The sequence below is a fragment of the Juglans regia genome, chromosome 11 (genome assembly GCF_001411555.2).
Source record: "Juglans regia cultivar Chandler chromosome 11, Walnut 2.0, whole genome shotgun sequence".
Taxonomy (NCBI): domain Eukaryota; kingdom Viridiplantae; phylum Streptophyta; class Magnoliopsida; order Fagales; family Juglandaceae; genus Juglans; species Juglans regia.
In genome coordinates this window covers 33,341,196-33,364,268 of record NC_049911.1, presented here as the reverse complement: position 1 = coordinate 33,364,268, position 23,073 = coordinate 33,341,196, and the positions used below count along the sequence as shown (strand labels likewise).

The 23,073-nt window shown below is 40.6% G+C and overlaps 1 protein-coding gene across 3 annotated transcripts; it reads left to right on the top strand.

The window, feature by feature from the left end:
• Window positions 1-17: 17 nt before the first annotated feature.
• On the top strand, window positions 18-22,853 carry LOC109003091 (tRNA-specific adenosine deaminase TAD2). Of its 3 annotated transcripts, XM_018981070.2 has the most exons (10): window positions 18-304; window positions 435-561; window positions 14,515-14,579; window positions 15,232-15,297; window positions 16,447-16,484; window positions 17,012-17,078; window positions 20,942-21,101; window positions 21,183-21,279; window positions 21,722-21,825; window positions 22,356-22,853. In XM_018981070.2, exons 4-10 carry the CDS (start codon window positions 15,232-15,234, stop codon window positions 22,397-22,399), a joined length of 576 nt encoding a protein of 191 aa, XP_018836615.2. In that variant the 5' UTR covers window positions 18-304; window positions 435-561; window positions 14,515-14,579; the 3' UTR covers window positions 22,400-22,853. The 3 variants fall into 3 exon arrangements, with proteins under 3 accessions (XP_018836615.2, XP_018836616.2, XP_035538875.1); XM_018981071.2 differs by lacking the exon at window positions 14,515-14,579; XM_035682982.1 differs by lacking the exon at window positions 14,515-14,579 and having other exon boundaries at window positions 19-304; window positions 16,975-17,078.
• Window positions 22,854-23,073: the final 220 nt, after the last annotated feature.

Here is a 23,073-nt window from a genome sequence, read left to right as displayed (position 1 = left end):
CGTCGTTTTAGGCTTACACCCTAAAGCCCTCACCCCCTCCCCACGCCTTCTTCTCTCTCAGTCGTTCCCTCTCTTCTCTGTGAATCCCGCTCGCCGCCGCGCCCTTTCCCACGCCGTCCGTCTCGGTTCGTGCAGTGCCACCCTCCACAGTTCCGATAGCCGACACCGTGAAGCTCCGCTGCACCAAGCCCTTGTTTCCCCAGCCCAACACTCTCTTTTCTTTCTCTCCTCCGCACATTCTCTCACTGTGGAACGTCTTGCGCCGCCACCTGTCTTTCCAGTCGCCGATTGTAACGCCACGCCGGTAAGTCCTCCATCTGTATCTCTCTCGTGCTCCCATTTTCTCTCTGTCCGTGTCTCACTTTCTCTCTCTCTTTCTCTCGCACGCTCTCTCTCTAACTCTCTGCCGACGTCTCACTGTGTCTCTGTGTTAGGCTGACCGCGGTAACCGACAAAGGTCATCGTAGCCAGCGTGCCGCCCCACGCCACCAACAGCATCCCGAACGTCAATAGACAACGCTGCCACGCCCTCAAATCTGATTGACCACCACTCCGAGTTGAGTAAGTGCGCTATCACCCTTAGTTTTCGTAACTGATTGTTTGGTGTTACTGGAAGATATGGGTTGTCTATGTTGGATGTTGGAATTGTGGGTTGAATAATTTCATGGCTTGGTTGATATTGGAAGATGTGATTTCCTTTTTTGATGTGTCGGGAGTACGAATGTAAACATGATGCATGTTGGAATGGGATTGTAGTGAATCCAAGCAGTTTGGGCTAATCTATTGGTGGAGTAGTGTTTTTGGCCTGTGTGCTTGGGCCATTATAAAACCAAGGCACCATGATGGACTATTTTTATGGGTTTATTTATTTATTTTTATAAGTAAAAATATTATATATATCAATAGGAGTAACCAAGTATACTGGACATATACAAGAAAACACTTAGCCCATACTAGAGAGCTCCTAATGACCTAAAAAGCCAGTGAAAAATTACCAAAAATACACTAAGCCCGAATTGGAATAGAACACACCTCCTAGGGCTGTAAATGAATCAGTCTGTTCGATAGCCCGCTCGGTACTCGCTCGGTTAAACTCGAATCAAACTCGATTCGTGAAAAATAAAGCTCGTTCGTGAAAGCAGATACCCGCTCGATTTGTTAATGACACATACCCGACAAAACTTGACTCGACTCGACTAATGCTCGTTAAGGTCCGCTCGTTTATGCTTGAGTCGACTCGATTAAAACTCATTTATATGTTCATAAATATATATACACCTATGTATATATACATATATATATGTATTAGCTAATAATATAAGCATACCATTTTTATAACTAAATATATAATATGTAATCTAATTACTTATGTCTATATAGTGAATATATATATATATAAAATTTCAAGTCTCGTATGTGTCATTCTCTCTCTTAAAAAATTTTCTCTATGAGAGTGCACGGAGGGTGTCTGCTCCACTCCGTCCGTCTCGGTTTGTGCGGCGCTTCTCCACTAATTCTGACAGGTTGTTGGGATGGGTCCAAGACCTTTGGTTTTTTTAGCACATCCAGGTATGAACTATTGGGAGGAGGAGCTGCCGTCGTCACTAATGTAGCCGACCCAAAGGAGTCACCTTCAAGCCCAACAGCTCTCAAAACCTCCATCATCTTCCTCCAACCCATTCCATCCATATCTTTTGGAATGAAAATGCAGTTCCGGCAACCTCCTCTACCGTATTCCACCAGTGCCATGAAAACACCCTGAAGGTTTGAACACCTTTGTGCTATGAAACCCCTGTCCCCTTCCCTATGCCCTGTATAGAATTCTCATAGAAGAACTAATACTATTGAAATGCTGAATATGAATGGTATAGAGTGCATGGAGGCCCCTGTCATTAGTGATCATGTGGTGGATTTCTATGAAAAACTGCTTACAGAACATGAGGAATGGAGACCGAAGTTGGATGGTCTCGCCTTTGACACTATTGAGCCTTAGGAAGCCTCTTGGTTGGAGAGGCCTTTTGAAGACGAGGAAGTGTATGAGGTAGTGAGACGTATGGGTAATGATAAAGCCCCAGGTCTAGATGGTTTTTCAATGGGCTTCTTCCAAGCTTGTTGGGAGGTTGTGAAAGTAGACATAATGAATTTGTTTAGGGAAGTATCCTCGGTTGGAAAGTTTGGGAAATGCTTAAATGCTACTTTTATTGCGTTGATCTCGAAGAAGATTGGAGCGCTGGAGGTTAAGGATTTTCGACCCATTAGTCTTGTGAATGAGTTGTATAAAATTATTTCCAAGGTTCTTGCTAACAGATTGGGGGTGGTTTTGGGCAAGATCATCACAAAGCCACAAAATGCATTTGTTAAGGGGCGACAAATCTTGGACTCAGTCCTTATAGCGAACGAAGGTTTGGTTAGTAGATTAAAGGCTGGTTCCACAATGATTATTTGCAAACTAGATATAGTGAAGGCATATGATCACGTAAATTGGGATTTCCTCTTGTACTTGTTGGGGAGGTGCGGTTTTGGGCTAGGTGGCGCTCTTGGATGAGTTGGTGCATTACTACGGCTAGATTTTCAGTATTGATAAATGACTGTCTTACAGGTTTTTTCAGTAGCTCTTGCGGCTTAAGGAAGGAAGATCCTTTGTCCTCACTTCTCTTTGTATCATTATGAAGGCCTTGAGTAGGATGATATCGGTGGCGGTTACGCATGGGTTTATGGCTGGATTTCCGATTGGTGATCCCAACAGGGGCATTATTACTTTATCTCATTTACTTTTTGCAGATGATACGCTCCTATTCTGTGAGGCAGATCGTGACCAGTTGAGGGCATTGAAGGCATTATTATTATGTTTTGAAGCAGCATCCGGCTTGAAAGTTAACTTTGACAAGTCAGAGCTAGTGCCGGTGGGGAATGTGAGCAACACAAGGCAGCTAGCTAGTATTCTTGGGTGCAAGGTAGCTTCTCTTCCCATGACCTATTTAGGATTGCCGTTGGGGGCTGCTGCAAGGGCCTCATCTATATGGGATCCAGTCATCGAGAAGATAGAAAGGAAACTGGCAGGATGGAAAAGATTGTACTTGTCGAAAGGTGGCCGGTTGACTCTCATCAAGAGTACCCTTTCTCTACGTACTTCTTATCTTTGTTTCAATTGCCTGCAAGGGTAGTTGCGAGGATTGATAAACTGTATCGTGATTTCTTATGGAGTGGGATAGGGGATGAATTCAAATTCCATCTGATCAGTTAGGATAAGGTGTGTAGGCCACTCTCATAAGGTGGTTTGGGTATAAAATATCTAAGAACATTTAATCGGGCCTTGCTTGGGAAGTGGCTATAGAGGTATAACACGGAGATAGAAGCCTTATGGAAACTTGTAATTGATTGGAAATATGGAAGCTTATGGGGGGCTGGTGCACTAAAGAGGTAAATGGGGCCAGCGGTGTTGGAGTTTGGAAACACATTAGGCGTGGGTGGGGGGATTTCAGTAGACACGCTAAATTGGTGTTGGGAAGGGGTTCTCGTATTAAGTTTTGGATGGATATATGGTGTGGGGATGAGGCTCTAAAGGATGCATTTCCAGCAGTTTTCCGAGTGGCATGCAACCAAGAAGCCTCAATAGAGGATCGTATGCTTCTATCAGGGGACCAAGTGCAGTGGAATGTCACGTTTAGTAGAGAGACACAAGACTGGGAAGTGGACATCTTTGAGGCTTTTTTCAGTTTGGTTTATTCTGTAAAGCCAAATAGACAACAAGCTGATAAGATGTGGTGGACTCCTGCGGGTAAGGGCATTTTCTTTGTTCGATCATACAATAAGTCCATTTCCCAACCCGTTAATATTTTGTTCCCATGGAGGAGACTTTGGCGAAATAAGGCGCCCTCGAAAGCGATTTTCTTTGCATGGACAGCAGCGTGGGGGAAGATTCTGACTACTGACAATTTGAGGAAGCACCGGATAGTTATAGTAGACTGGTGTTGCATGTGCAAGAGATCCGGCGAGTCAGTGGAACATCTCTTGCTACATTGCGAGACAGCTAGAACCTTGTGGATGGAAGTCTTTAGCCGGATAGAGTTATATTTTGTTATGCCTGAAACTGTGGTAGATCTACTAGCCAGCTAGACACTTACAAGAGGAGTCCAACAAATCAAGACGGTGTGGAAAATGATCCCGATCTGTATTATGTAGTGTATATGGCAAGAACGCAATGATCGGACTTTTGAAAACAAGGAGCAGTCTTCGGAGGAACTTAGAACCCTATTTTTCCGTACTTTATGCTTATGGGTCATTGCTCTAGACTTTAATGGCCTGAATTTTCATGACTTTCTAGTTTCTATTACTTCGACCTAGATAAGTCTTTTTTCTTGTATATCATCTTGTGTACTTGGGTTTTACCTATCTCTATTTATATATATATCGATTACTTATAAAAAAAAATATAGTGAATATATTTCATAGGTATATTTTATAATTTGTATAATAATTAGTCGATAAAATTTAATAATTTCATATACTAGTATGTGAGAACCATATATGAAATAGATATATGCTATGATATTAAGTGTATATATTAATAATATATACACGCATATAATATATTGTTATTTTGGATAAATATCAACTAGTTGGATATTAATTATTTATAATTTTTTTAAAATTTTATAATTCAATAAAGGTTCTACTTGTTAGTTGTATAAATTCAATATGAGATTTTTTATTTTTTTAATTTATTAATTATTAAATCTTATTCAAAAAATTAAAAAATAAATAATTTGAGCTCGAGCTCGAGCTCGGCTTGACTCGAACTCGTTTGTGAGACGAGCTCGAGTTAAGAGTTAAGCTTATTGAGTCGAGCTCGAACACAGAATAAAAAAAAATCTCGAGCTCGGGCTCGAGTATTTTGACTCGAGCCGAGCTCGGCAAGCCAAAGCTAAGCTCGACTCGGTTTGGCTCGATTACAACCCTAACACCTCCCCAACCCCAACCCTGTGTTTCCCTTAAGACTAAGGTTGCGTTTGGTTGCAAGATTCAGCTGAGTTCAGTCTAATTTTAAACTGAATCTAACATCCAAACACTCAATTCTCAAATTACTAAACTCATCTCAACTCAAAACCTTCTTACACGTGGGACTCACAACCTTTTTCAACTTAACACATTTATATGTGGAACCCACAACCTTTTTCAACTTCTCATAAAAAATACTAAATTTATCTTAACATCCAAATATATTTTAAACTTAGCTTAGATGGACTCCACATAACTCTTTCTACTACTTAGCTCACTATCATTCATAAAGAACTGAGCTTAGCTCAACATCCAAACGCAGCTTAAGACTCCACCCTAAACTCCCTCCACGAGAAAGTCTTCATAATGCCCTCCTTTTAATTTTCCCTCGACTTGAGCTACCACATTTAGTGTCGTAGTTGATTGCCCAAGTAAAAGCTTTAACTCATATTTTTTTTAAACTTGATTTGGTTTCAAGCCAGCGGCTCGCCTCAATCGCAGTGAGTAGTGCTTTAAATGGGTCTTCACATCTTTTATGTGAAAGCCTCACGATATGCTGAATCTCGTTAACCTTATACAGAACCCAATCCGGGGGTGAACCAGCTATATTGTTTATCGGAAGAAGAGAAACTAGGGAAACAACATTATCCCCAGACATAGTATCTAATTGCACTTCAGACCCTAGACATACCTCCTCACAAGGCATCAACGACAAACCCATAATTTCCTCCCCACCATATCTTGCATTAAAATCTTGAATCTCCTCAACAACTATATGGTTGCTATCACCATTAATGGTTCCTCCCCTCCGTCGACAAGGATATTGCTTTTATGTGCTCCACTCCCCGACGATCATTTCTGTGCCACTTTGTCAGACCCTATCTGTGACGGCGTCGAAACGTCATTTGCCAGCGCACTTGAGGCCTACAGATCTACCCTCCCCTCCCCCGCCAGGTTCGTTTTCGATCCACCACCCAAACCCAAGACTGTCCAGCCCCTTATCCAGTTTAATCATGATATCACTCACACAGTCCATAACTCCCGTCAATTGAGTTTTGATAGCCCACAAGACCCCTTCCACTTCTCCCAGTGTCACTTGACAACCTTTGTCTCCTACAAGTGACTTACCCTTTCCTTCTGCCGTGGAGCTATTCTCAGTCGGACTACCCGCCAATGACTTCAACACTGAAGCGTATGAGGCACCTTTGATTGAGGAAGACCTTTCCACGGTCTTTCCATAAACAAACTCACATCTGTTTGCATGCTTCAGAATAGCGGCTTTGGACCCAGCAACGGTTCGAATGGACTGCATAAATCTTTTCATCCAATGCCATTTGCACCTTTCGAAATCACCAACAAACATTTCCTCATTCCATTCCAGAATTATGAGAGTGGCAGAAAGCTGCCCCTAATGTTAATATGATGTTGAATGATGGGAACTCCATTACCCGTCCTTAGCTCCCTGAAGAATCCTTCATGACAGATGAGTTCTAAACAATCCTCTATCCCCTTAGCCACCCATGAAGCCGCTGTCCCACCTAGACACATGAACTTAGTCATCCTTTTACGAGATGTGAAAACTATTTCCTCCCTCTTTCTTAAAAACGAAAGTTTTTTATTCCACCTTCGACCACCTCTCACCTTTCATCTGAGACGAATCCACGTCGCATGTCGTCATCATCTGATCCCAAATCACAAGATCATCTCCCAAGATCATCTTGCTTCGTCATCTCAAGGAAAAAGATGTTACATGAAAATAAAAAGTAGATTAGAATAGGTACCACAACAGATCTGCCCTGATGAAAATAAAATGCACATCAAAATCCCGGTCGCCGGAGGGGGACCGACGTCTGAGTCCCCTTAATGGAGTTGCCGGAGCCCGTCAGTTTTGTCTGCGGTGGTGGTGGAGGCATAGGTTCGACAGTTGATGTTGCCTCCGAGAAAGACAGAGAGAATCTTACGAAAGTCCAGGTAATTGGAGGGAGGACCTATGCAGGACGGCCCTCAGCGAAGTCGCCAGGGCCTTCGGCCTTGTTTGTGACGGTGGTGAGGTGTCACTCGCTGGTCTTGGGTGGGTGAAGGGTGGCACCGGGTTTGCGTGCCTTAGTGTTTTCTCTTTCCGTAGGGTTTTCTCTCTATCAAGATGTCCAGTTTGGTGATTATCGAGTTGGTGTTTTTTGTTGGTTTCGATGGGAATGTGCAGAGATATTTTCATTGAACAAAAGCTATTTTCATTTAAGAAGGAGAATGATAGGTGGTGGAGTATCACTGAGAGTAGCATTCGTGTGGTGAAATATGTCTCCTTGGATCATGAAGCTTTAGGGTGGTTAGGCTTTACGGTGAAGGAATGTGCTGCGTCTTTGGTTTCTCCTGACTTTTTAAGAACACGTAGAAAAGGAAACTTAGTGTTAATAGTGCAGAGGGGATGCAACCACAATGACAGTTTCTTCTCCCTTTCGGAGTTTGGGCATGATAAGAGGAGGGGTACGATAGTGGTACCGGAAGGGAGGAAGGTTGAGGGGTGGAGGAAATTTGGAGACACTATTAAGGAGCTTACTCTTTCCTCCTCTGTTTGGAGTGGGAGAAACAGAGGGGCCTGTGTTCTGTGGTCTTCTCAGGCAGGCAAGCCGAAGGGGCACAAGGGAGATGGTGGTGCTCCATTGTCGACGATTGTTGGTTAACGGTCATACCGTGAGGTGGTGCAGAAGGTACTACCTTGCCTAGTGGTCCCAGACGTGTCTAGCTCAGAGATCATGCGAAGAAAGGAGGGAGATGGCAGTGAGTTGTTGGGGCTAAATGAGGATAAATTGTTATGGGCATTGGTTGATATGGAGTAGAAAGTTGGGTTTCTTTTAGAAGATATTCTTTGCCTTAAATGCTGTGTTAAAGGGAAAGAAGTAATGAAGATGGGTTTGGGCTAGGTTTCGGGGTGCAATGTAGGGAGGGAAATGGAGCAGAGGGGGATGGACTCAAAGGTGGGGAAGGCTCACTCTGTGCAGGCTGGGTTCGTAATGGGCCTTGGGCCGGGTCAAGAGGAGTATGGCCCAAAGAAAGCCTGGGCCATGTCTCAGGTGTCTTGGGTGCAGATCGAAATCTCAGCCCAGACAGCGTGCCTTCCTCCAACGGCACCGATATGTGTCTTGCCGGACTCCCCACCGGCACAGAAACTTCCGCCGGTCACCATCGACCATCACGGTGAGCTGCACAGTCACTACACTCTGGCACAGAGGTTGCCAAGTTGGTAGAGGTGGTCCAGACAGTGTGCCCTCTTCCTGTGGCACCGATATGGGTTTTGCCGGACTTCATACCGGCACAGAAACTCAGCTGGTTACCGTCGACCATCACGGTGAGTCTGTTCATTCAATATACACCGGCACTGAGATTGGTGAGTTGGTAGAGGTGTCGGTAGAGGATGGGTCTTCGTGTGATGATCTCCCATAGCCGCTTGGGCTGTCGACTGCACAGACCCAGTCGCGCGTGGTGGGGAAAGGCCCTGATGCGTTGCCTTTGCTGTCAGACCTGCCGGAGCATGAAGTCTCATTACAGGGGTCTCCGATAGGCTTTTTACCACTGGAGATGAAGTATGTAGATGGGAATGAGTTTGGGGAGGTAAAGAAACTGGTTTTATTATGTGATGTACCAGTGGTGAACCAATTAAATTTGGTCGAACCCAGTGGTGAACTAGTCTTAACTTGTAGCTCAAAACTGGCCTTATTTTACTCTGATAATCTTGGTGAGGAGGGGGCTTCTCTAACTCCCCTGTGTACACTCCCTCCCAGCTCTAAGTATGGGAGTTGCCCGTCAAATTAGGTTTTCAAGAAGGTAGAGGAGATTCAAGCCGTTATAGGGATTTCTTTGGAGGTTATGAAGAACAATTCAAGGCCCTTCTTGTAGCACTCGAAGCTAGCCATTCGAAATCAGCTTCAAAGCAGGATAGGGAACTTAGACTTCTAACTTGTTCCATTAACTATGATGTGAAGGAAGGGAGTGGAGGAAGGGATAGATCGAAAGGGAGGGGCAATCTAGGTTTTTATGAAGCCTAAGATCTTATCATGGAATGTACGGGGGCTCAATGATCGTAATAAACGCTTTCGTATCAAATCTTTATTGCGGATGTGGAAGGGTGATGTGGTTTGTTTTCAAGAAACAAAGTTGCAATTCATTGATAGAAGAATTGTGCGAAGTTTATGGGGGTGCTCGTATGTGGGTTGGGCTTATTTGGGAGCTTCAGGAAGAGTTATACTAATGTGGGATAAAAGAGTGGTAGAGGTGATTGAGGAGTGTATTGGAGATTTCTCGGTTGCGACTTTGTTTAAAAACGTGGTTGATGGATGTGAATGGGCATTTGCAGGTTCCTATGGTCCTAATGTTAGACAGGGACATGAGAAGGTTGTGGGAGGAGTTGGCGGGCTTATACACACTATGGGAAGTGCCGTGGTGTTTGGGGGGTGATTTTAACATTACGCGTTTTCCTAGCGAACAATCAGGGCATTTTCGAAATTTTGTGGCTATGGAGGAATTTTCCAAGTTTATCTTTGATTTGGATCTCATGGATCTCCCCTTGGTAGGGGGTGTACACTTGGTCAAACAGGAGGGTTTGGTCGAGATTGGATAGATTCTTTGTCTCTCCCTCGTGGGAGGCCCACCATCCAGAAGTAAGCCAGAAACGGTTAGCTTGAGTCAGTTTAGATCATTTCCCTATTCTTTTATACTGTGGGGGTATTCATAGGGGTCGCTGGTATTTCAAGTTCGAAAATATGTGATTATCTACGGATTAGTTTGTAGAGAAGGTGAGTTCTTGGTGGTCATCATATCAGTTCTTTGGTACTCCAAGTTTCATTCTTGTAAGCAAGTTAAAGGCATTGAAACAAGACCTGAAGAAGTGGAACTTGGAAGTGTTTGGTCATATTGACGATTAGAAGTCTGCAATGTTGGAGGAATTGCAAGAGCTAGAGGGCAAAGAATTAGTGGGAGATACCTCGAAGGTGGTGGTTTTGAGGAAAGGTATGGTTATGGCAAACTTGAAAAGAGTTATGTTGGCAGAGGAGACCTCATGGCGTCAAAAATTCAGGGCCCTTTGGTTATAAGAAGGTGATAGGTGCACTAAGTTCTTTCACAAAGTGGCTAATTCACACCGGCGTAACAATGCTATTGAGTAACTTCAAGTAGGCTCTCAAATGATTTCTTCTCCTCCCGAGCTAGAAAACCATATAGTACACTATTATGAGACCCTTCTCACAGAATCGGCTTCTTGGAGGCCGAAGCTTGATGCCTTGCCCTTTGAGGCAATTGACTCACAGAGCGCGTGTGATCTAGAGAGACCTTTCGCGGAAGAAGAGATTTACAAGATCATCTCTGGTATGGCTAAGGATAAAGCACCAGGTCTGGATGGTTTCTCAATGGGTTTCTTTCAAACTTATTGGGATATTGTGAAAGGCGATGTAATGCAGGTTTTTAGTGAATTTCACTATTTCCAAAAGTTTGAAAAATCCCTCAATGCAACCTTCATTACTCTCATTCCTAAAAAACACGGGGCTTCGATTATTGAGGACTTTCGTCCAATAAGCCTGGTTAGTAGCATGTATAAGATTATTGCGAAGGTCCTGGCCAACAGGCTTAGCCCGGTGTTGGAGCATATCATTTCCAAGTCTCAAAACACATTTATTCTGGGGAGACAAATTCTTGATTCGGTACTCATTGCAAATGAGTGCTTGGACCACAGACTTCGAGAGGGAGGCTCAGGTGTTCTTTGCAAGCTTGACATGGAGAAGGCGTATAATCATGTGAACTGATAATTTCTCTTATCCCTGCGTGAGAGGTATGGTTTTGGGGTTAGGTGGATTTCATGGATGCGTCATTGTATTTCCAAGGCCCGATTCTCAGTTCTAGTCAACGGCACACCTGCTGGTTTTTTTGATAGTTCACGAGAATTGCGGCAGGGAGATCCTTTATCCTCACTTTTATTTGTTATAGTTATGGAGGCTCTAAGTAGGATGGTGCAGGCTTCTATTGGGGGAGGGTTTTTAGCTGGTTTTCAAGTGGGCAATGGCTCTAGTGGCCTTACTATCATCTCACATCTTCTTTTTGCATATGATACTTTAGTCTTTTGCGAAGCGGATAATAGCCAAATTTAAACGCTACGAGCATTGCTACTTTGCTTCGAAGCAGTATCAGGGCTCGAGGTGAATCTGGGTAAGTCTGAAATGGTTCTTGTGGGTGCGGTTCCTAATATCCTCAGCCTAGCAAGCCTTCTTGAATGTAAGGTGTCTTCTTTTCCAATGAAATATCTTGGCCTTCCGTTGGGATCAACTTTTAAGAATAGAGCTATTTGGGATGAGGTGGTGGAGAAGATAGAGAAAATGTTGGCTTGTTGGAAACAAGTGTATTTATCAAAAGGGGGTCGTCTCACTTTTATTAAGAGTACTCTCACTACCCTCTCCACATATTTTTTTATCTTTGTTTCCTATGCCTGCATGGGTGGTAAATAGGATGTGGAAACTATTTAGGGCATTCTTATGGGGAGGTATGGGGGAGGAGAAGAAATTTCATCTAATTAGATGGAAAACAGTTTGTGCCATAGTTGTAAATGGAGGATTGAGAGTGTGTAACTTGAGGACTTTTAATAAATTTTTATTGGGAAAATGGTTTTGGAGATATCATTTGGAGAAGAGATCATTGTGGAAGGAAATTGTTGATGCTAGATATGGTGTCGCTAGGGGTGGTTGGTGTTCCAACGAAGTGAGAGGGGGGGTATGGTGTGGGTTTATGGAAGTTTATAAGGAAAGGGTGGCCATGCTTTGCAAATCAAATCCGTTTTGTAATTGGTGAGGGCAATCGAATAAGTTTTTGGAGGGACATGTGGTGTGGAGATCAAACTTTGGAAATGGCTTTTCCGGCTCTATATCGTATTGCAGTTAACAAGGAGGCGTCAGTTGCGGATCTGCGGTTATTTTCTCATGGCTCGTATAAGTGGAACATTCTCTTTAGTAGGGATTTCCATGACTGAGAATTATCTATTGTTGCAGAATTTTTGAGCTCATTATATTCTACAGGGACCCCTATAGCACAACGTGATCGATTGAAGTGGAGGTCTAACAATCACAAGTTATGCACAGTGAAGGCGTATTATAACATCTTGACAACACAGGATAATACTCCGTTTTCCTGGAAGAATATTTGGAGAATTCGTGTGACTTCTAGAGTAGTCTTTTTTATTTGGAGTGCTGCCCTTGGGAAGATCTTGACCACGGATAATTTGAGGAAGAGAGGATGTGTAGTCATGGATTGGTGTTACATGTGTAGAAAGAATGGAGAATCGGTGGATCATCTTTTACTACATTGTGAGGTAGCAAGGGTGTTGTGGGATGAGATATTTCAAAGGGTTGATGCTGCTTGGGTTATGCCTATGAGGGTGGTGGATCTGTTGGGTTGTTGGAGGAAGATGCAAGGCTGTCATCAAGTGGCAATGGTGTGGAAGATGATTCCGTTGTGCATCATGTGGTGTATTTGGACGGAAAGAAATGCGCACTGCTTTGAAGATAAGGAATGCACACTGGCCGAGTTGAAGAATTTTTTGTTCCACACATTATTGTCTTGGCTTTCCGCTATTGTATTGCAGGGGGCAATGTTCATGATTTCTTGTCTTTAATTTATCGCACGTAGAATGTATTTAGGTGTTCTTCTGTATACTTCTTGTGTACATGGGCTATGCCTATTTCATTCATATATATAATATTAATCTCTTACTTATAAAAAAAAAAAAAAGAATTTTGCTAGTTATTTTTCAGATTATTTTAGTTGAGTTCTCTCAAATTATTTTTTAGATGACTTGAGGTTTAAGCTCAGGATCAGAAATAGGAAGCACAAGCGTGATTAGTTGAGTTAGAGGAATAAGTGCCTAATAGGCACAAGTAGGTTATCAGATTGGAATAAGTGCCAAAGGGTACAAGATTCTGTTGGAGGATTTTATTCAGAAAATTAGTTACTTTAGTTCTGAATAGTATTTTGAGATAATGATGTATTATTTGAGACTTTGTGGAATTTTCTTTTATTTTATATGTTGGAGGAGTTCATTTACGTCTCTGTGAAGCAACGTATATTTTTGGAATGAATGAGTTTTACATGTTATAGAGCCTCTCCCTTTATCGTTTGGAGTCTGTACTTGTAGTGTTGGAAATTTGATTTGAAGTGATAGGAACTCACTCCCTAACCCTCCGGGTACAAGACGTTACAACTATAGTGTTAGATATTAGAGTAGTGACAAACAATGCATGGTAAAGCCTTAATACATGCAAAACGAAAGGATTGACTATGAGAGTAATGGTAGTCGGTGGAGTCACAATTCAGTTACAATTATGTTTTGAATAAGAGATATTTTTGTAAAGCAATGATACTCTTATAACTATTTTTATAGCAATTCCTTCCATTCAAAATTGGATTGTGAAAGTAGTGTATAAAATTGATGTGTTTTTATCATTTTCCTTAATAATGAAGAAGTTTAGGAAGACAAATTCTCAATTAAAATGTAGGGTTTCTAAATGTGAAAATACTTTTTTCATTATCCAGTTAATTGGTATTATATATATATATATATTCATCTCAAGCTATCAAAATCTATTATTCCAATTATCACCCTCTCCTTCAGTCTGCTAAAGTGTAGAATCTTGGAGTGATCATTGAATAAACAAGATGATCAAGCCTTTTATATGAAAGAAATAACTTTAAGCAAAGACCTTGTAAAACAACTTAAAAGTGTATACATTTTGTGGTAAATATATTTTGCACGTTTCAGTATTTTATATTTTGCATTTCAAATGATTACAATTGACATATTGTATCTTTTAAATATTGAAAAATTGAATCATACACCATCTGTTAGTACCTTATTATTAACATTTGTCACTTCATCTATTTTTCTTGACTACTATAATTGGATTTGTATTATTTATTTGTATTTGATAGTTGATGAAATGATATTTAATCTTGATATTTCAAATTGTAAATGTGAAAACAAATAATTGATTAATCAGCAAAAAGGGTGTTGAATAATAAAATGATTATTCAAAACTTTTTAAAAAAGAGAAATGATATTTGCAGTTCTAGGGTGTAGAAGTCGTACACTCTTTTTGAAAAAAGTGGGTAAATCTGGGAGCCACACGAAAAAGTCGGTTTATACACCCTAGAGTTGTATCTAACATTACTCTTTATAAAAAAAGATTCGAAGAAAAGAGGTTTACTCAAAAGTAAAATGGCATGAGCAGCAGTGGTGAGTGACAGTATTCACATAGACACTCATGTCATCCAAGTTATCCAACTCCGTGATACATCACTTGACTGTTATGTGTTCTTATTTGCCGGAAAAGTGATCTGCTAGAGATACGAACAGTTGTACTACTGTCGAAAGCCTAAACCCTAGGCTTAAGATTTAGTTTAGATTTTCTGTCTCTCGTTTTTTTTTTGGATAAGTAGATTTTCTGTCTCTTTTCATTACTCTTTGGCAAATCTGATCCTTTGCAGATCCATTTCGGTAGTTGTAGAGCTTGACCAAATTCCTTCGATCCCCCTCCCCCTCTCTTCAGTAGGTAATTTCTTCATTGTGAATATCCGATTGTCTTCTGATCATCTTCCTCTTTCTCTCTTTTGATCAACGTGTGCGTGTTGATTCTCCGTTTAATTACGTTGTTTGTTGCAGCCTGATTGAGGAATTTCCTAGAAATTGTTTCAAAGCTCTTCCCCCTGTAGTTTCTTGATGTGGTTTTTTCTTGTTTCGATTTTGGCGCCTGATTCATGAAAACAGTGGAGAAAATTTATGGATCTATTGTATGATGTGCTTGTTTGCTAAGAACACATTTTCGGAAATATTTATTTTCCGTACCTCAAAAATCTTAATAGTCCTTTAGCATTATTTCCTGAAGAAATATTTGTTGAAATCTTTTTCTTGGACTGAAGGGATCTATCATGTTTTTACGGATACCAATATTTCGATGTACCATGTACATGCGCACGAAAAATTTCTAGTGGATGTGGATTTAGTTTCCTTTTTCGCCTAGGATCTTCCATCATAGCCATATGTGAAATTTTGTATTCTACAATTGGTAATTTCTTTTATCTGATTTCGCATTAGAAACCTGATTTACGTGCTCGTCGTCCCAGGTGCATATTGCACTTTTTTTCGTTATTATAGTCAACTGCATTCATGTTCTAGTATTCACCACTTTGCATTTTTTGGGTCAGATGGAATCTCCTGGGGAAGATTTCTCTCCTGATACTCTTGCATTCATGGAGCTTGCATTGGAACAGGTAATGCTGAGGCTTTCTCATTTATGTTCGGACTCATTGGATTTGTTTTCAAGACTTCGAATTTAATTGAATACACCGAGAAGAAAGATATATTACTTCTCCAACAAATGACTTTTATATCATGTAATTTATTTTTACTTCCATAGTTGAGTTTCTGGCAAGCTTGAAAAAGTGAAATATATTATTTTCAGGGTTGCTACGTTTATAAACTGAGCCTAAAACCACTCAAGGTTGGCTAGCTCAGCCAATTAGTTTGATAAGCAGGCCCGGTTGATTTATTTATTGAGCTAAGCCTCATTTGCAACATTACGTTATATGCTATGAGCCCAATTATCTTCTGATTTATTGTGTGATTCTTTACGATGAGATTTATTGGGCAATTACTTGGTTTTGTGGTTGTCGACTTTCATTAAGGCAAAGATGCTGGGAACCCCAAGGGGTTGGCCCAAGTAGTGAAGGCCTTGGTTTTGGGGTATCACTCCCTTCAAGGTCCAAGGTTTAACACCTCATGGATGCAAACAATCCTTTAGGGCCACACCTCCTGGTGAAAAGCCAGCGATTTAACCAGTTCCTTGTATGGAAACTTCCGAGGGTGCGGTGCACGGAACCGGGGTTTACTCTGCAAGGGTGGGTCCGAAGAGTTTTGCCTTGGAGAGGTTCCCCAACATAAAAAATAAAAAAATAAAAAAAATTAAGGTAAAGATGCTGGGAAATGGAATCAGTTTGTACAAACTCTTAGGAGACAACTAAATCAGATACCAAGTCTTTGCATAAAATGATAAGTGGTGTAGTCAAGGAATATCAAGTTCGTCTCATTTTAAGTATTAGTGTATATGGTCACTGGAAGGCCATATCAGCGAATGGGATGCAGTGGTAAATGTGAGAATGCACTCATAGTGCCTGAGTCTGGTGTGTCTATTACGTGGGGTTATTCTTAGTTGGGGTTTCACTCTGTAGGTGCCATCAGTTGCTCATGCTATGCTGGGGGATTGGCTGTATTAGATGAAAGAAACTCAAAGCATCATATTTATTCTGTTACTTCGTATGCTTTAATTTTCTAGTATCGTCTTTAGTTGCTTTAACTATTATTTTGCTTTCTAAAATTATACTTGTTTGTCTACTGCTCATTCATGCCTTCTTATGTGGCAGGCAAAACTTGCTTTGGACAGCCTTGAAGTGCCTGTTGGGTAAGCTGTTTTTCGGTCTCATTTGTTATTTCTTATCATGCTACGCTGTGCATTTTTCATAGGCATGTTAGAATTTTTTTTTTAACAGTCCAAGTTTGCACATCCTTGCTGTTTGTGTGTGACAGGTTGTATGATAACTTCACGCCATGAATTATTTTTTTAAGCAGTAGAATTTACAATGTTACCAAAGTATCTACGAAGGAGAAAATAAACATATTAATGTTCAACATCCAATCCTCACATAAAAATGTCCAATATCAGCTTTTGATTTCTTTTTGTGTCCTGAAGTTGTTTAGTTGTTTATTTTTTTTTTATAAGTAAGAAAATTTATTGATCCTCATAATTAGGCATAGCCCAAGTACAGAGGTAGTTGTTTATATTTTTAGTGCAGGCACTTTTTTTTTTTCTTTCTGTTTCTGAAGAATTTGCTTAATATATTTTTTTATAAGTAAGAAAATTTATTGATCCTCAGAATTTGCTTAATATATAGAGTATGATTTTCTGAGTATTTCGCATATGATGGCCAGCTGTGTGATTGTTGAAGATGGAAAGGTCATTGCCTCAGGAAGAAATCGAACTACTGAGACACGAAACGTAAGATCAAATCCTTTCTTTTTTCCTTTCCTATTTCCCCGTGTACTGTATGCTTAATTTCATCTTTTGGAGCTCCTACGATCTTGTTTTTTCTGTTTGATATCCTCATTCTCTTTTATGTTTTTGTAGAATTTTGATAGGTTTTACTTGCATATGGTTATAGCAGGGTTGCATGTGTTAGATTGACTAATTTTTCTTGCATATGATCTCTGAATCCCCACTCGTTTGAATTTTTTTTTCTTGCATATGGTTATAGCAAGTTGTTCCTTCAAGTGGTCTACCAAAGAAAATCCTAGAAGCTTAAGACATAATGGGCTATCATCTAGTGATAAAAAAAAAAGAGAGAAAAAAAAGGCTTTAAAGCCTTCCGCTGTCCTTGTACCATCTTCAAAACTTTGGTCATTTCTTTCTCTGGATTAATTGCATCAAACAGATCAAAGTCATTTTCCACAAGGCCCCATTGGCTCATTGTGATGACTATTGAACCACCATTTTCAACATGCTAACAGATCAACCACCTGTCGAGGCTTCACCAATATTAAGCCAAACAGACTAAACACAACTTTTATAAGGAGCTAAATACCTCACCATGGAGTAATAGGTTATCCACGGATTCCTCGCTTCCCTTGCACATTCAATACCCAAACTACTAACATTTAACACATTGCACTGTCAAACAACCAAAAAGTTGCAATGTTCACCCTTTGTTAGGATCCAACTGTCAACACTGTACTGTATCTTAATGGCCAAAATTGGATGGATGTGCTATCTGTCAGTTTTTGGTAGTTGGAGGGTGCAATGAGTTAATGTTGGTAGTTTGGTGTGTAAAGTGTAACATTATGTACGAAGTTCTTTCATAAAGTAGCTAATTCACATAGGCGTAACAATGCCATTGAGACACTTCATTCAGGTACTCAAGTGCTTACTTCTCCCTCTGAATTAGAAAACCATATTGTGCATTACTATGAGTACCTCCTCACGGAACCAGCCTGTTGGAGGCTGAAGCTTGATAACATGTTGTTTGAGTCTATTGATTCACAGAGTGCGAGTTGGCTGGAAAGACCTTTTGACGGAGATGAGATTTATAAGGTCATTCTTAGCATTGCCAAGGACAAAGCACTAGGCTCGGATGGCTTTTCAATAGGGTTTTTTCAAGCATGTTTGGGATATTATAAAATGTGATGTATTGCAGGTTTTTGGGGAGTTCCACTCATTCAAAAAGTTTGAAAAGTGCCTCAATGTGACATTCATTGCTCTTATTGCAAAGAAACCTGGGGCTACGATAGTTGAGGAGTTCCATCCCATAAGCCTTGTGAGTGGAGTATACAAGATCATTGCGAAGGTCCTTGCTAACCATCTAAGCCTGGTATTGGAACATATTATTTCTAAGCCTCAAAATGCGTTTGTTTGAGGGAGACAAATCCTAGACTCGGTTCTTATAGCTAATAAGTGCTTGGATCATAGGCTGCGGGAGGGAGTTCCTGGTATTCTATGCAAGCTTGACATGGAAAAGGCGTATGATCATGTGAATTGAGATTTTCTTATATACTTGCTCGGGAGGTGTGGCTTTGGTGATAAGTGGATTTCATGAATTCAACATTGTGTTTCCACTGCTCGTTTCTCGGTGCTAGTGAATGGCACCCTTGCTGGTTTTTTAACAGTTCTCGTGGATTGAGGCAAGGGGATCCACTATCTCCTCTTCTCTTTGTTATAGTTTGGGAGGCACTTGGCCAGATGGTAAAGGTGGCGGTTGGAGGCGATCTTTTATCAGGATTTTTGGTGGGTAATGGTAATAATGGCTCTAGCATAATTTCACCCCTCTTGTTTGCAAATGATACTCTACTTTTTTGTGAAGCGGATCATGGCCAGATTCTAACTCTACGAGCACTTTTATTATGTTTTGAAGCCGTGTCTAAGTAAATCCGAAATGGTTGCGGTGGGTGTAGTGCCTATTATCAGTAGCTTGGCGAGCCTCTTGGGCTGTAAAGTGTCTTCACTGCCTATGAAATATTTGGGCCTCCCGTGGGGGGCGACTTTTGAGGCTAGAGCCATTTTGGATGGGGTTGTGGAGAAAATAGAGAAAATGTTGGCTGGTTGGAAACGAATGTATTTATCGAAAGGGGGTCGACTCATATTACTTAAGAGTACTTTAACGAATCTTCCCACCTCCTATTTTTTATCCTTGTTCCCTTTGCTTGCAAGGGTGGCGAACAAGATTGAGAAATTATTTTGGGCCTTCTTATTTTGTTTTGGGGGGGGGGGGGGGGGGGGAGGAAAAGAAATTCCATTTTGTTCATTAGAATAAAGTTTGTTCCCCAATTTCGAATGGGGGATTGGGAGTGTGCAACTTAAGGATCTTTAATAAAGCCTTATTAGGGAAATGGTTGTGAAGGTATCACTTGGAGGGGGAGTCGTTGTGGAAGGAAATTATTGATTGTAGACACGAAAGTGATTTGTGGGGGGGGGGGGGGGGGGGGGGTGTTAGTGGCTTGGTGCTCCAATGAAGTGTGTGGGGGGTTATGGTGTGGGCTTATGGAAAGTTATTAGGAAGGGGTGGTTGAGTTTTGTAAGCCATACCCGTTTTGTGGCTGGAGAGGGTACCAGAATTAGGTTCTGGCATGATGTTTGGTGTGAATATCGTGCTCTTAACACAGTTTTTCTAGTCCTCTATCGTATTGCAGCTAACAGGGATGCTACTGTGGCGGATTTGTGGGTATTTTCTCATGACCCTCCCCAGTGGAATGTTTTTTTCAATTGGGATATTCATGATTGGGAATTACCCATTGTATTAGATTTTTTCATATTGATATGCTCCACGGAAAACACCACGGCACATGGGGATAAGATGCAGTGGAGGTTTAAATTTTAATGGCAGCAAGAAATGTACAGTCAGGGCGTATTTCAAAATACTGACATCACAAGCTAATGTACATTTCCTTTGGAAGAATATTTGGAGGTCTCGTGTGCCTTCTAAAGTGGTCTTCTTTGTATAGACTGCTGCTCTTGGGAAGATATTGACCACGGACAACTTGAGGAAGAGGGACTACGTCATGATGGATTGATGTTATTTGTGTAAAAAGAATGGAGAATCAGTGGACCATTTATTATTGCATTGTGAGGTGACAAGAGTATTGTGGGATGAGATCTTTAGAAGAGTCGACGTTGCATGGGTTATACTTTTGAGGGTGGAAGGTTTATTGGCCTGTTGGAAGGAGATTCAAGGCCGTCCTCAAGTGGCAATAGTGTAGAAGATGATTCCGTTGTGCATCATGTGGTGTATTTGGCCAGAAAGAAACGAGCGGTGTTTTGAAGATAAGGAGCGTACAATGGTGGAGCTTCATAATTTTTTTATACACACTTTAATGCTTTGGTTTTCAGCTATTGTCCTTAATGGAAACAATGTGCATGACTTCTTGTCTTTAATCTCTTGATCTTAGAATGTATTTAAGTGTTTTTTTGTATACTTCCTGTGTACACGGATTATGCCTATTTCATTCGTATCAATATATTTACTTTTACTTATAAAAAAAAAAAAAAATTGTAACATTATCAGTTAGAGAGTGGAAACTGAATTTCCCCCTTTTATATGAATCAGCCTACTTCTGCAAGTCCGTTTAGCTTGACAAAGCTTTTGAGCCATTTACTTTCGTCCTCACCTAGTACTTCAATGATTTTTTTGTTTTCCAAGCAAATGTTCTAGAATAAACATTGCCCGTCACTTCTAGATGGAATAACAGTAATCATATTACAAGTTAAGTGCCTTCCACTTTTCAATGTTAATTTCAGATGTGACTTCTGTTTTATGACTAACATCATGGGGTTTTATGTTCTTTCTGTAAAATTTACTTGTGGTATGTGTACAGGCGTCAAGACATGCAGAGATGGAAGCTGTTGATGTTCTTCTCAAGGACTGGCAGAAAAACGGACTTTCAAAGTTGGAGGTTGCTAAAAAATTTTCGAAGTGCCACCTTTATGTGACCTGTGAGCCGTGCATAATGTGTGCAGCTGCTTTATCAATTCTTGGTATGCTCTTACTACCCTCTTCAAGATAATTTGTTTAAATGGGATAATCTGATCAATGAATTAAACTCGTAATCACTTTAGGTGTAAAAGAAGTATATTATGGCTGCACAAACGACAAGTTTGGAGGTTGTGGATCAATATTGCCTTTGCATCTTGGTTGCTCTGAGCCGCTTAAAAGGTTTATTTCTGAACCCATCCTCGTGGTTATGTTTGCTGATTCATTTAATTTATTTTTGTTTTCCCTAGCAAACTTTACTCTTATTTTATAAATTGTTGACACGCATATGATGTATGTTCTTATTTTGTTCCTAAAACTTAGAAGCTCAGATCGTCCTTTAAAAATACAAATTTTGGCAAGATCTTTATTTCTTCCAGTTGATTGTGGGAAGTGGTTGATGTGGCAAATAAAAAGATCTTGGTGGCATATGACTAACCCCCCCCCCCCTCCAAAAAAAAATACCCAGCAACATCTAGAATCAGCTGGTGGGCTGGGGTCATACCAGTCGATCCTGAATGTTTTAGATAAATTTTCATTTTTTTTCTGGATACATTTTCTTTTTGTTAATGTATAATGCAATTCATGCGAATGGACTCTGTTATGTTTTCTCTTTCATCAACAGCGATGGCATTCCACAAGGAAAGGGTTTCAAATGTATTAGAGGAATCATGGCATCAGAAGCAGTATCTCTTTTGCGAACTTTCTATGAACAAGGGAACCCTAATGGTATGTAACTTCATTATAATTAGGCTCTGATAGACTGCATTCAATAGCGAAGAGAATAGAAATGGAGCTGTCTGATAATTACTTTTTTTTGACGGGCACAACCTTTCCCAATACCATTAGACATTACACACAATTCCTCACCGTGGTAACTTAAAATTATTACACATTGGATCTCGTTCTACTGTTAAAGAGCATTCATCTCAGAAGTTTAAGCTCTATTAGTAAGCCAACAATGCAAATCGAACAAACTCACTCGGACCACCAAATGATAAACAGGTGGGCCAAAAAAAGAAAACCAAATGGGTTCCTAAGATTCAAACCAAGGCTCTCATATCATGTCAGACACCACTTAATTCTAAAGCTTAAACCAATTATTGCACGTGTTTAATGTGGCAAACCTTATTTGCTCAAGACTCTTGATATTTTAGAAGAACAAGTTCAATTTGTTCAGCACCCAAACGAATATATAATAGCTTCTTGTACTTTGATTATAATGCTTACCTGCCTTTAAAAAATAATGCTTGTTTCAGCGCCAAAGCCTCACAGGCCTCTGACTCACCAGGCAACGCATTGAATATGTACACGTGAGTTGGCTCACGGCTCACCAACAATTGCCGGCAGATTCTCCCTATCCATTTTCGGACCTTGCCAAGCACTTCAGCTATGAGTCCAAATCCCATTTTGGTGCTTCATTGCAAAAAAGCTAGAGCCTGCTGATTTGAGGATGTTCGAAATACTCAGCAAAGTATGATTTCGGTGTAATCTGAAGCTGAGTTATTACAGCAGCAGGGCCGGACCCGCCTAAGTTTCGCATCAAAGCGTGAAGTGAAATGATGGCAAGGACATGTCCACCATGTTTGGTGACAATGCGTATTTTCCTACTTGCATAGACGTTTAGTCTTTGTGTCTTACTTCCGAAAGATTATGCTAAGAAGTTGCATATTTTGGAATTATTTTAGAGACTTGTCTGTTTCAAGGGTATGTTATAACTAGCTCCTCAATTTTTATCTCATTTTCGTTCTCATTTACAGTGTCCTCTTGCATGATGGGTCTGTCTTACAAACCACTCTCCCTTCCAACACTCCCAGTCCCATCTCCAACATCCATGACAATGAGAATGTGGACAATAAAAATGTTACCCAGTATTCATGTAAAGTAAAAGTTAAGAACAAGGCTTTATTCAATCAGTCACACCATAATAACTATTGTAAAATAATATCTTAATATTAAATGTTAAATAATCGTTAG

Excerpts from the sequence above, each read along its gene's own strand:
- LOC109003091 (XM_018981071.2), top strand. The coding sequence starts at position 15,232 with ATGGAATCTCCTGGGGAAGATTTCTCTCCTGATACTCTTGCATTCATG. Across the intron at positions 16,485-17,011 it reads AGCCTTGAAGTGCCTGTTGG|CTGTGTGATTGTTGAAGATG; the intron begins GTAAGCTGTTTT and ends TATGATGGCCAG. Across the intron at positions 21,280-21,721 it reads TGCTCTGAGCCGCTTAAAAG|CGATGGCATTCCACAAGGAA; the intron begins GTTTATTTCTGA and ends TTTCATCAACAG.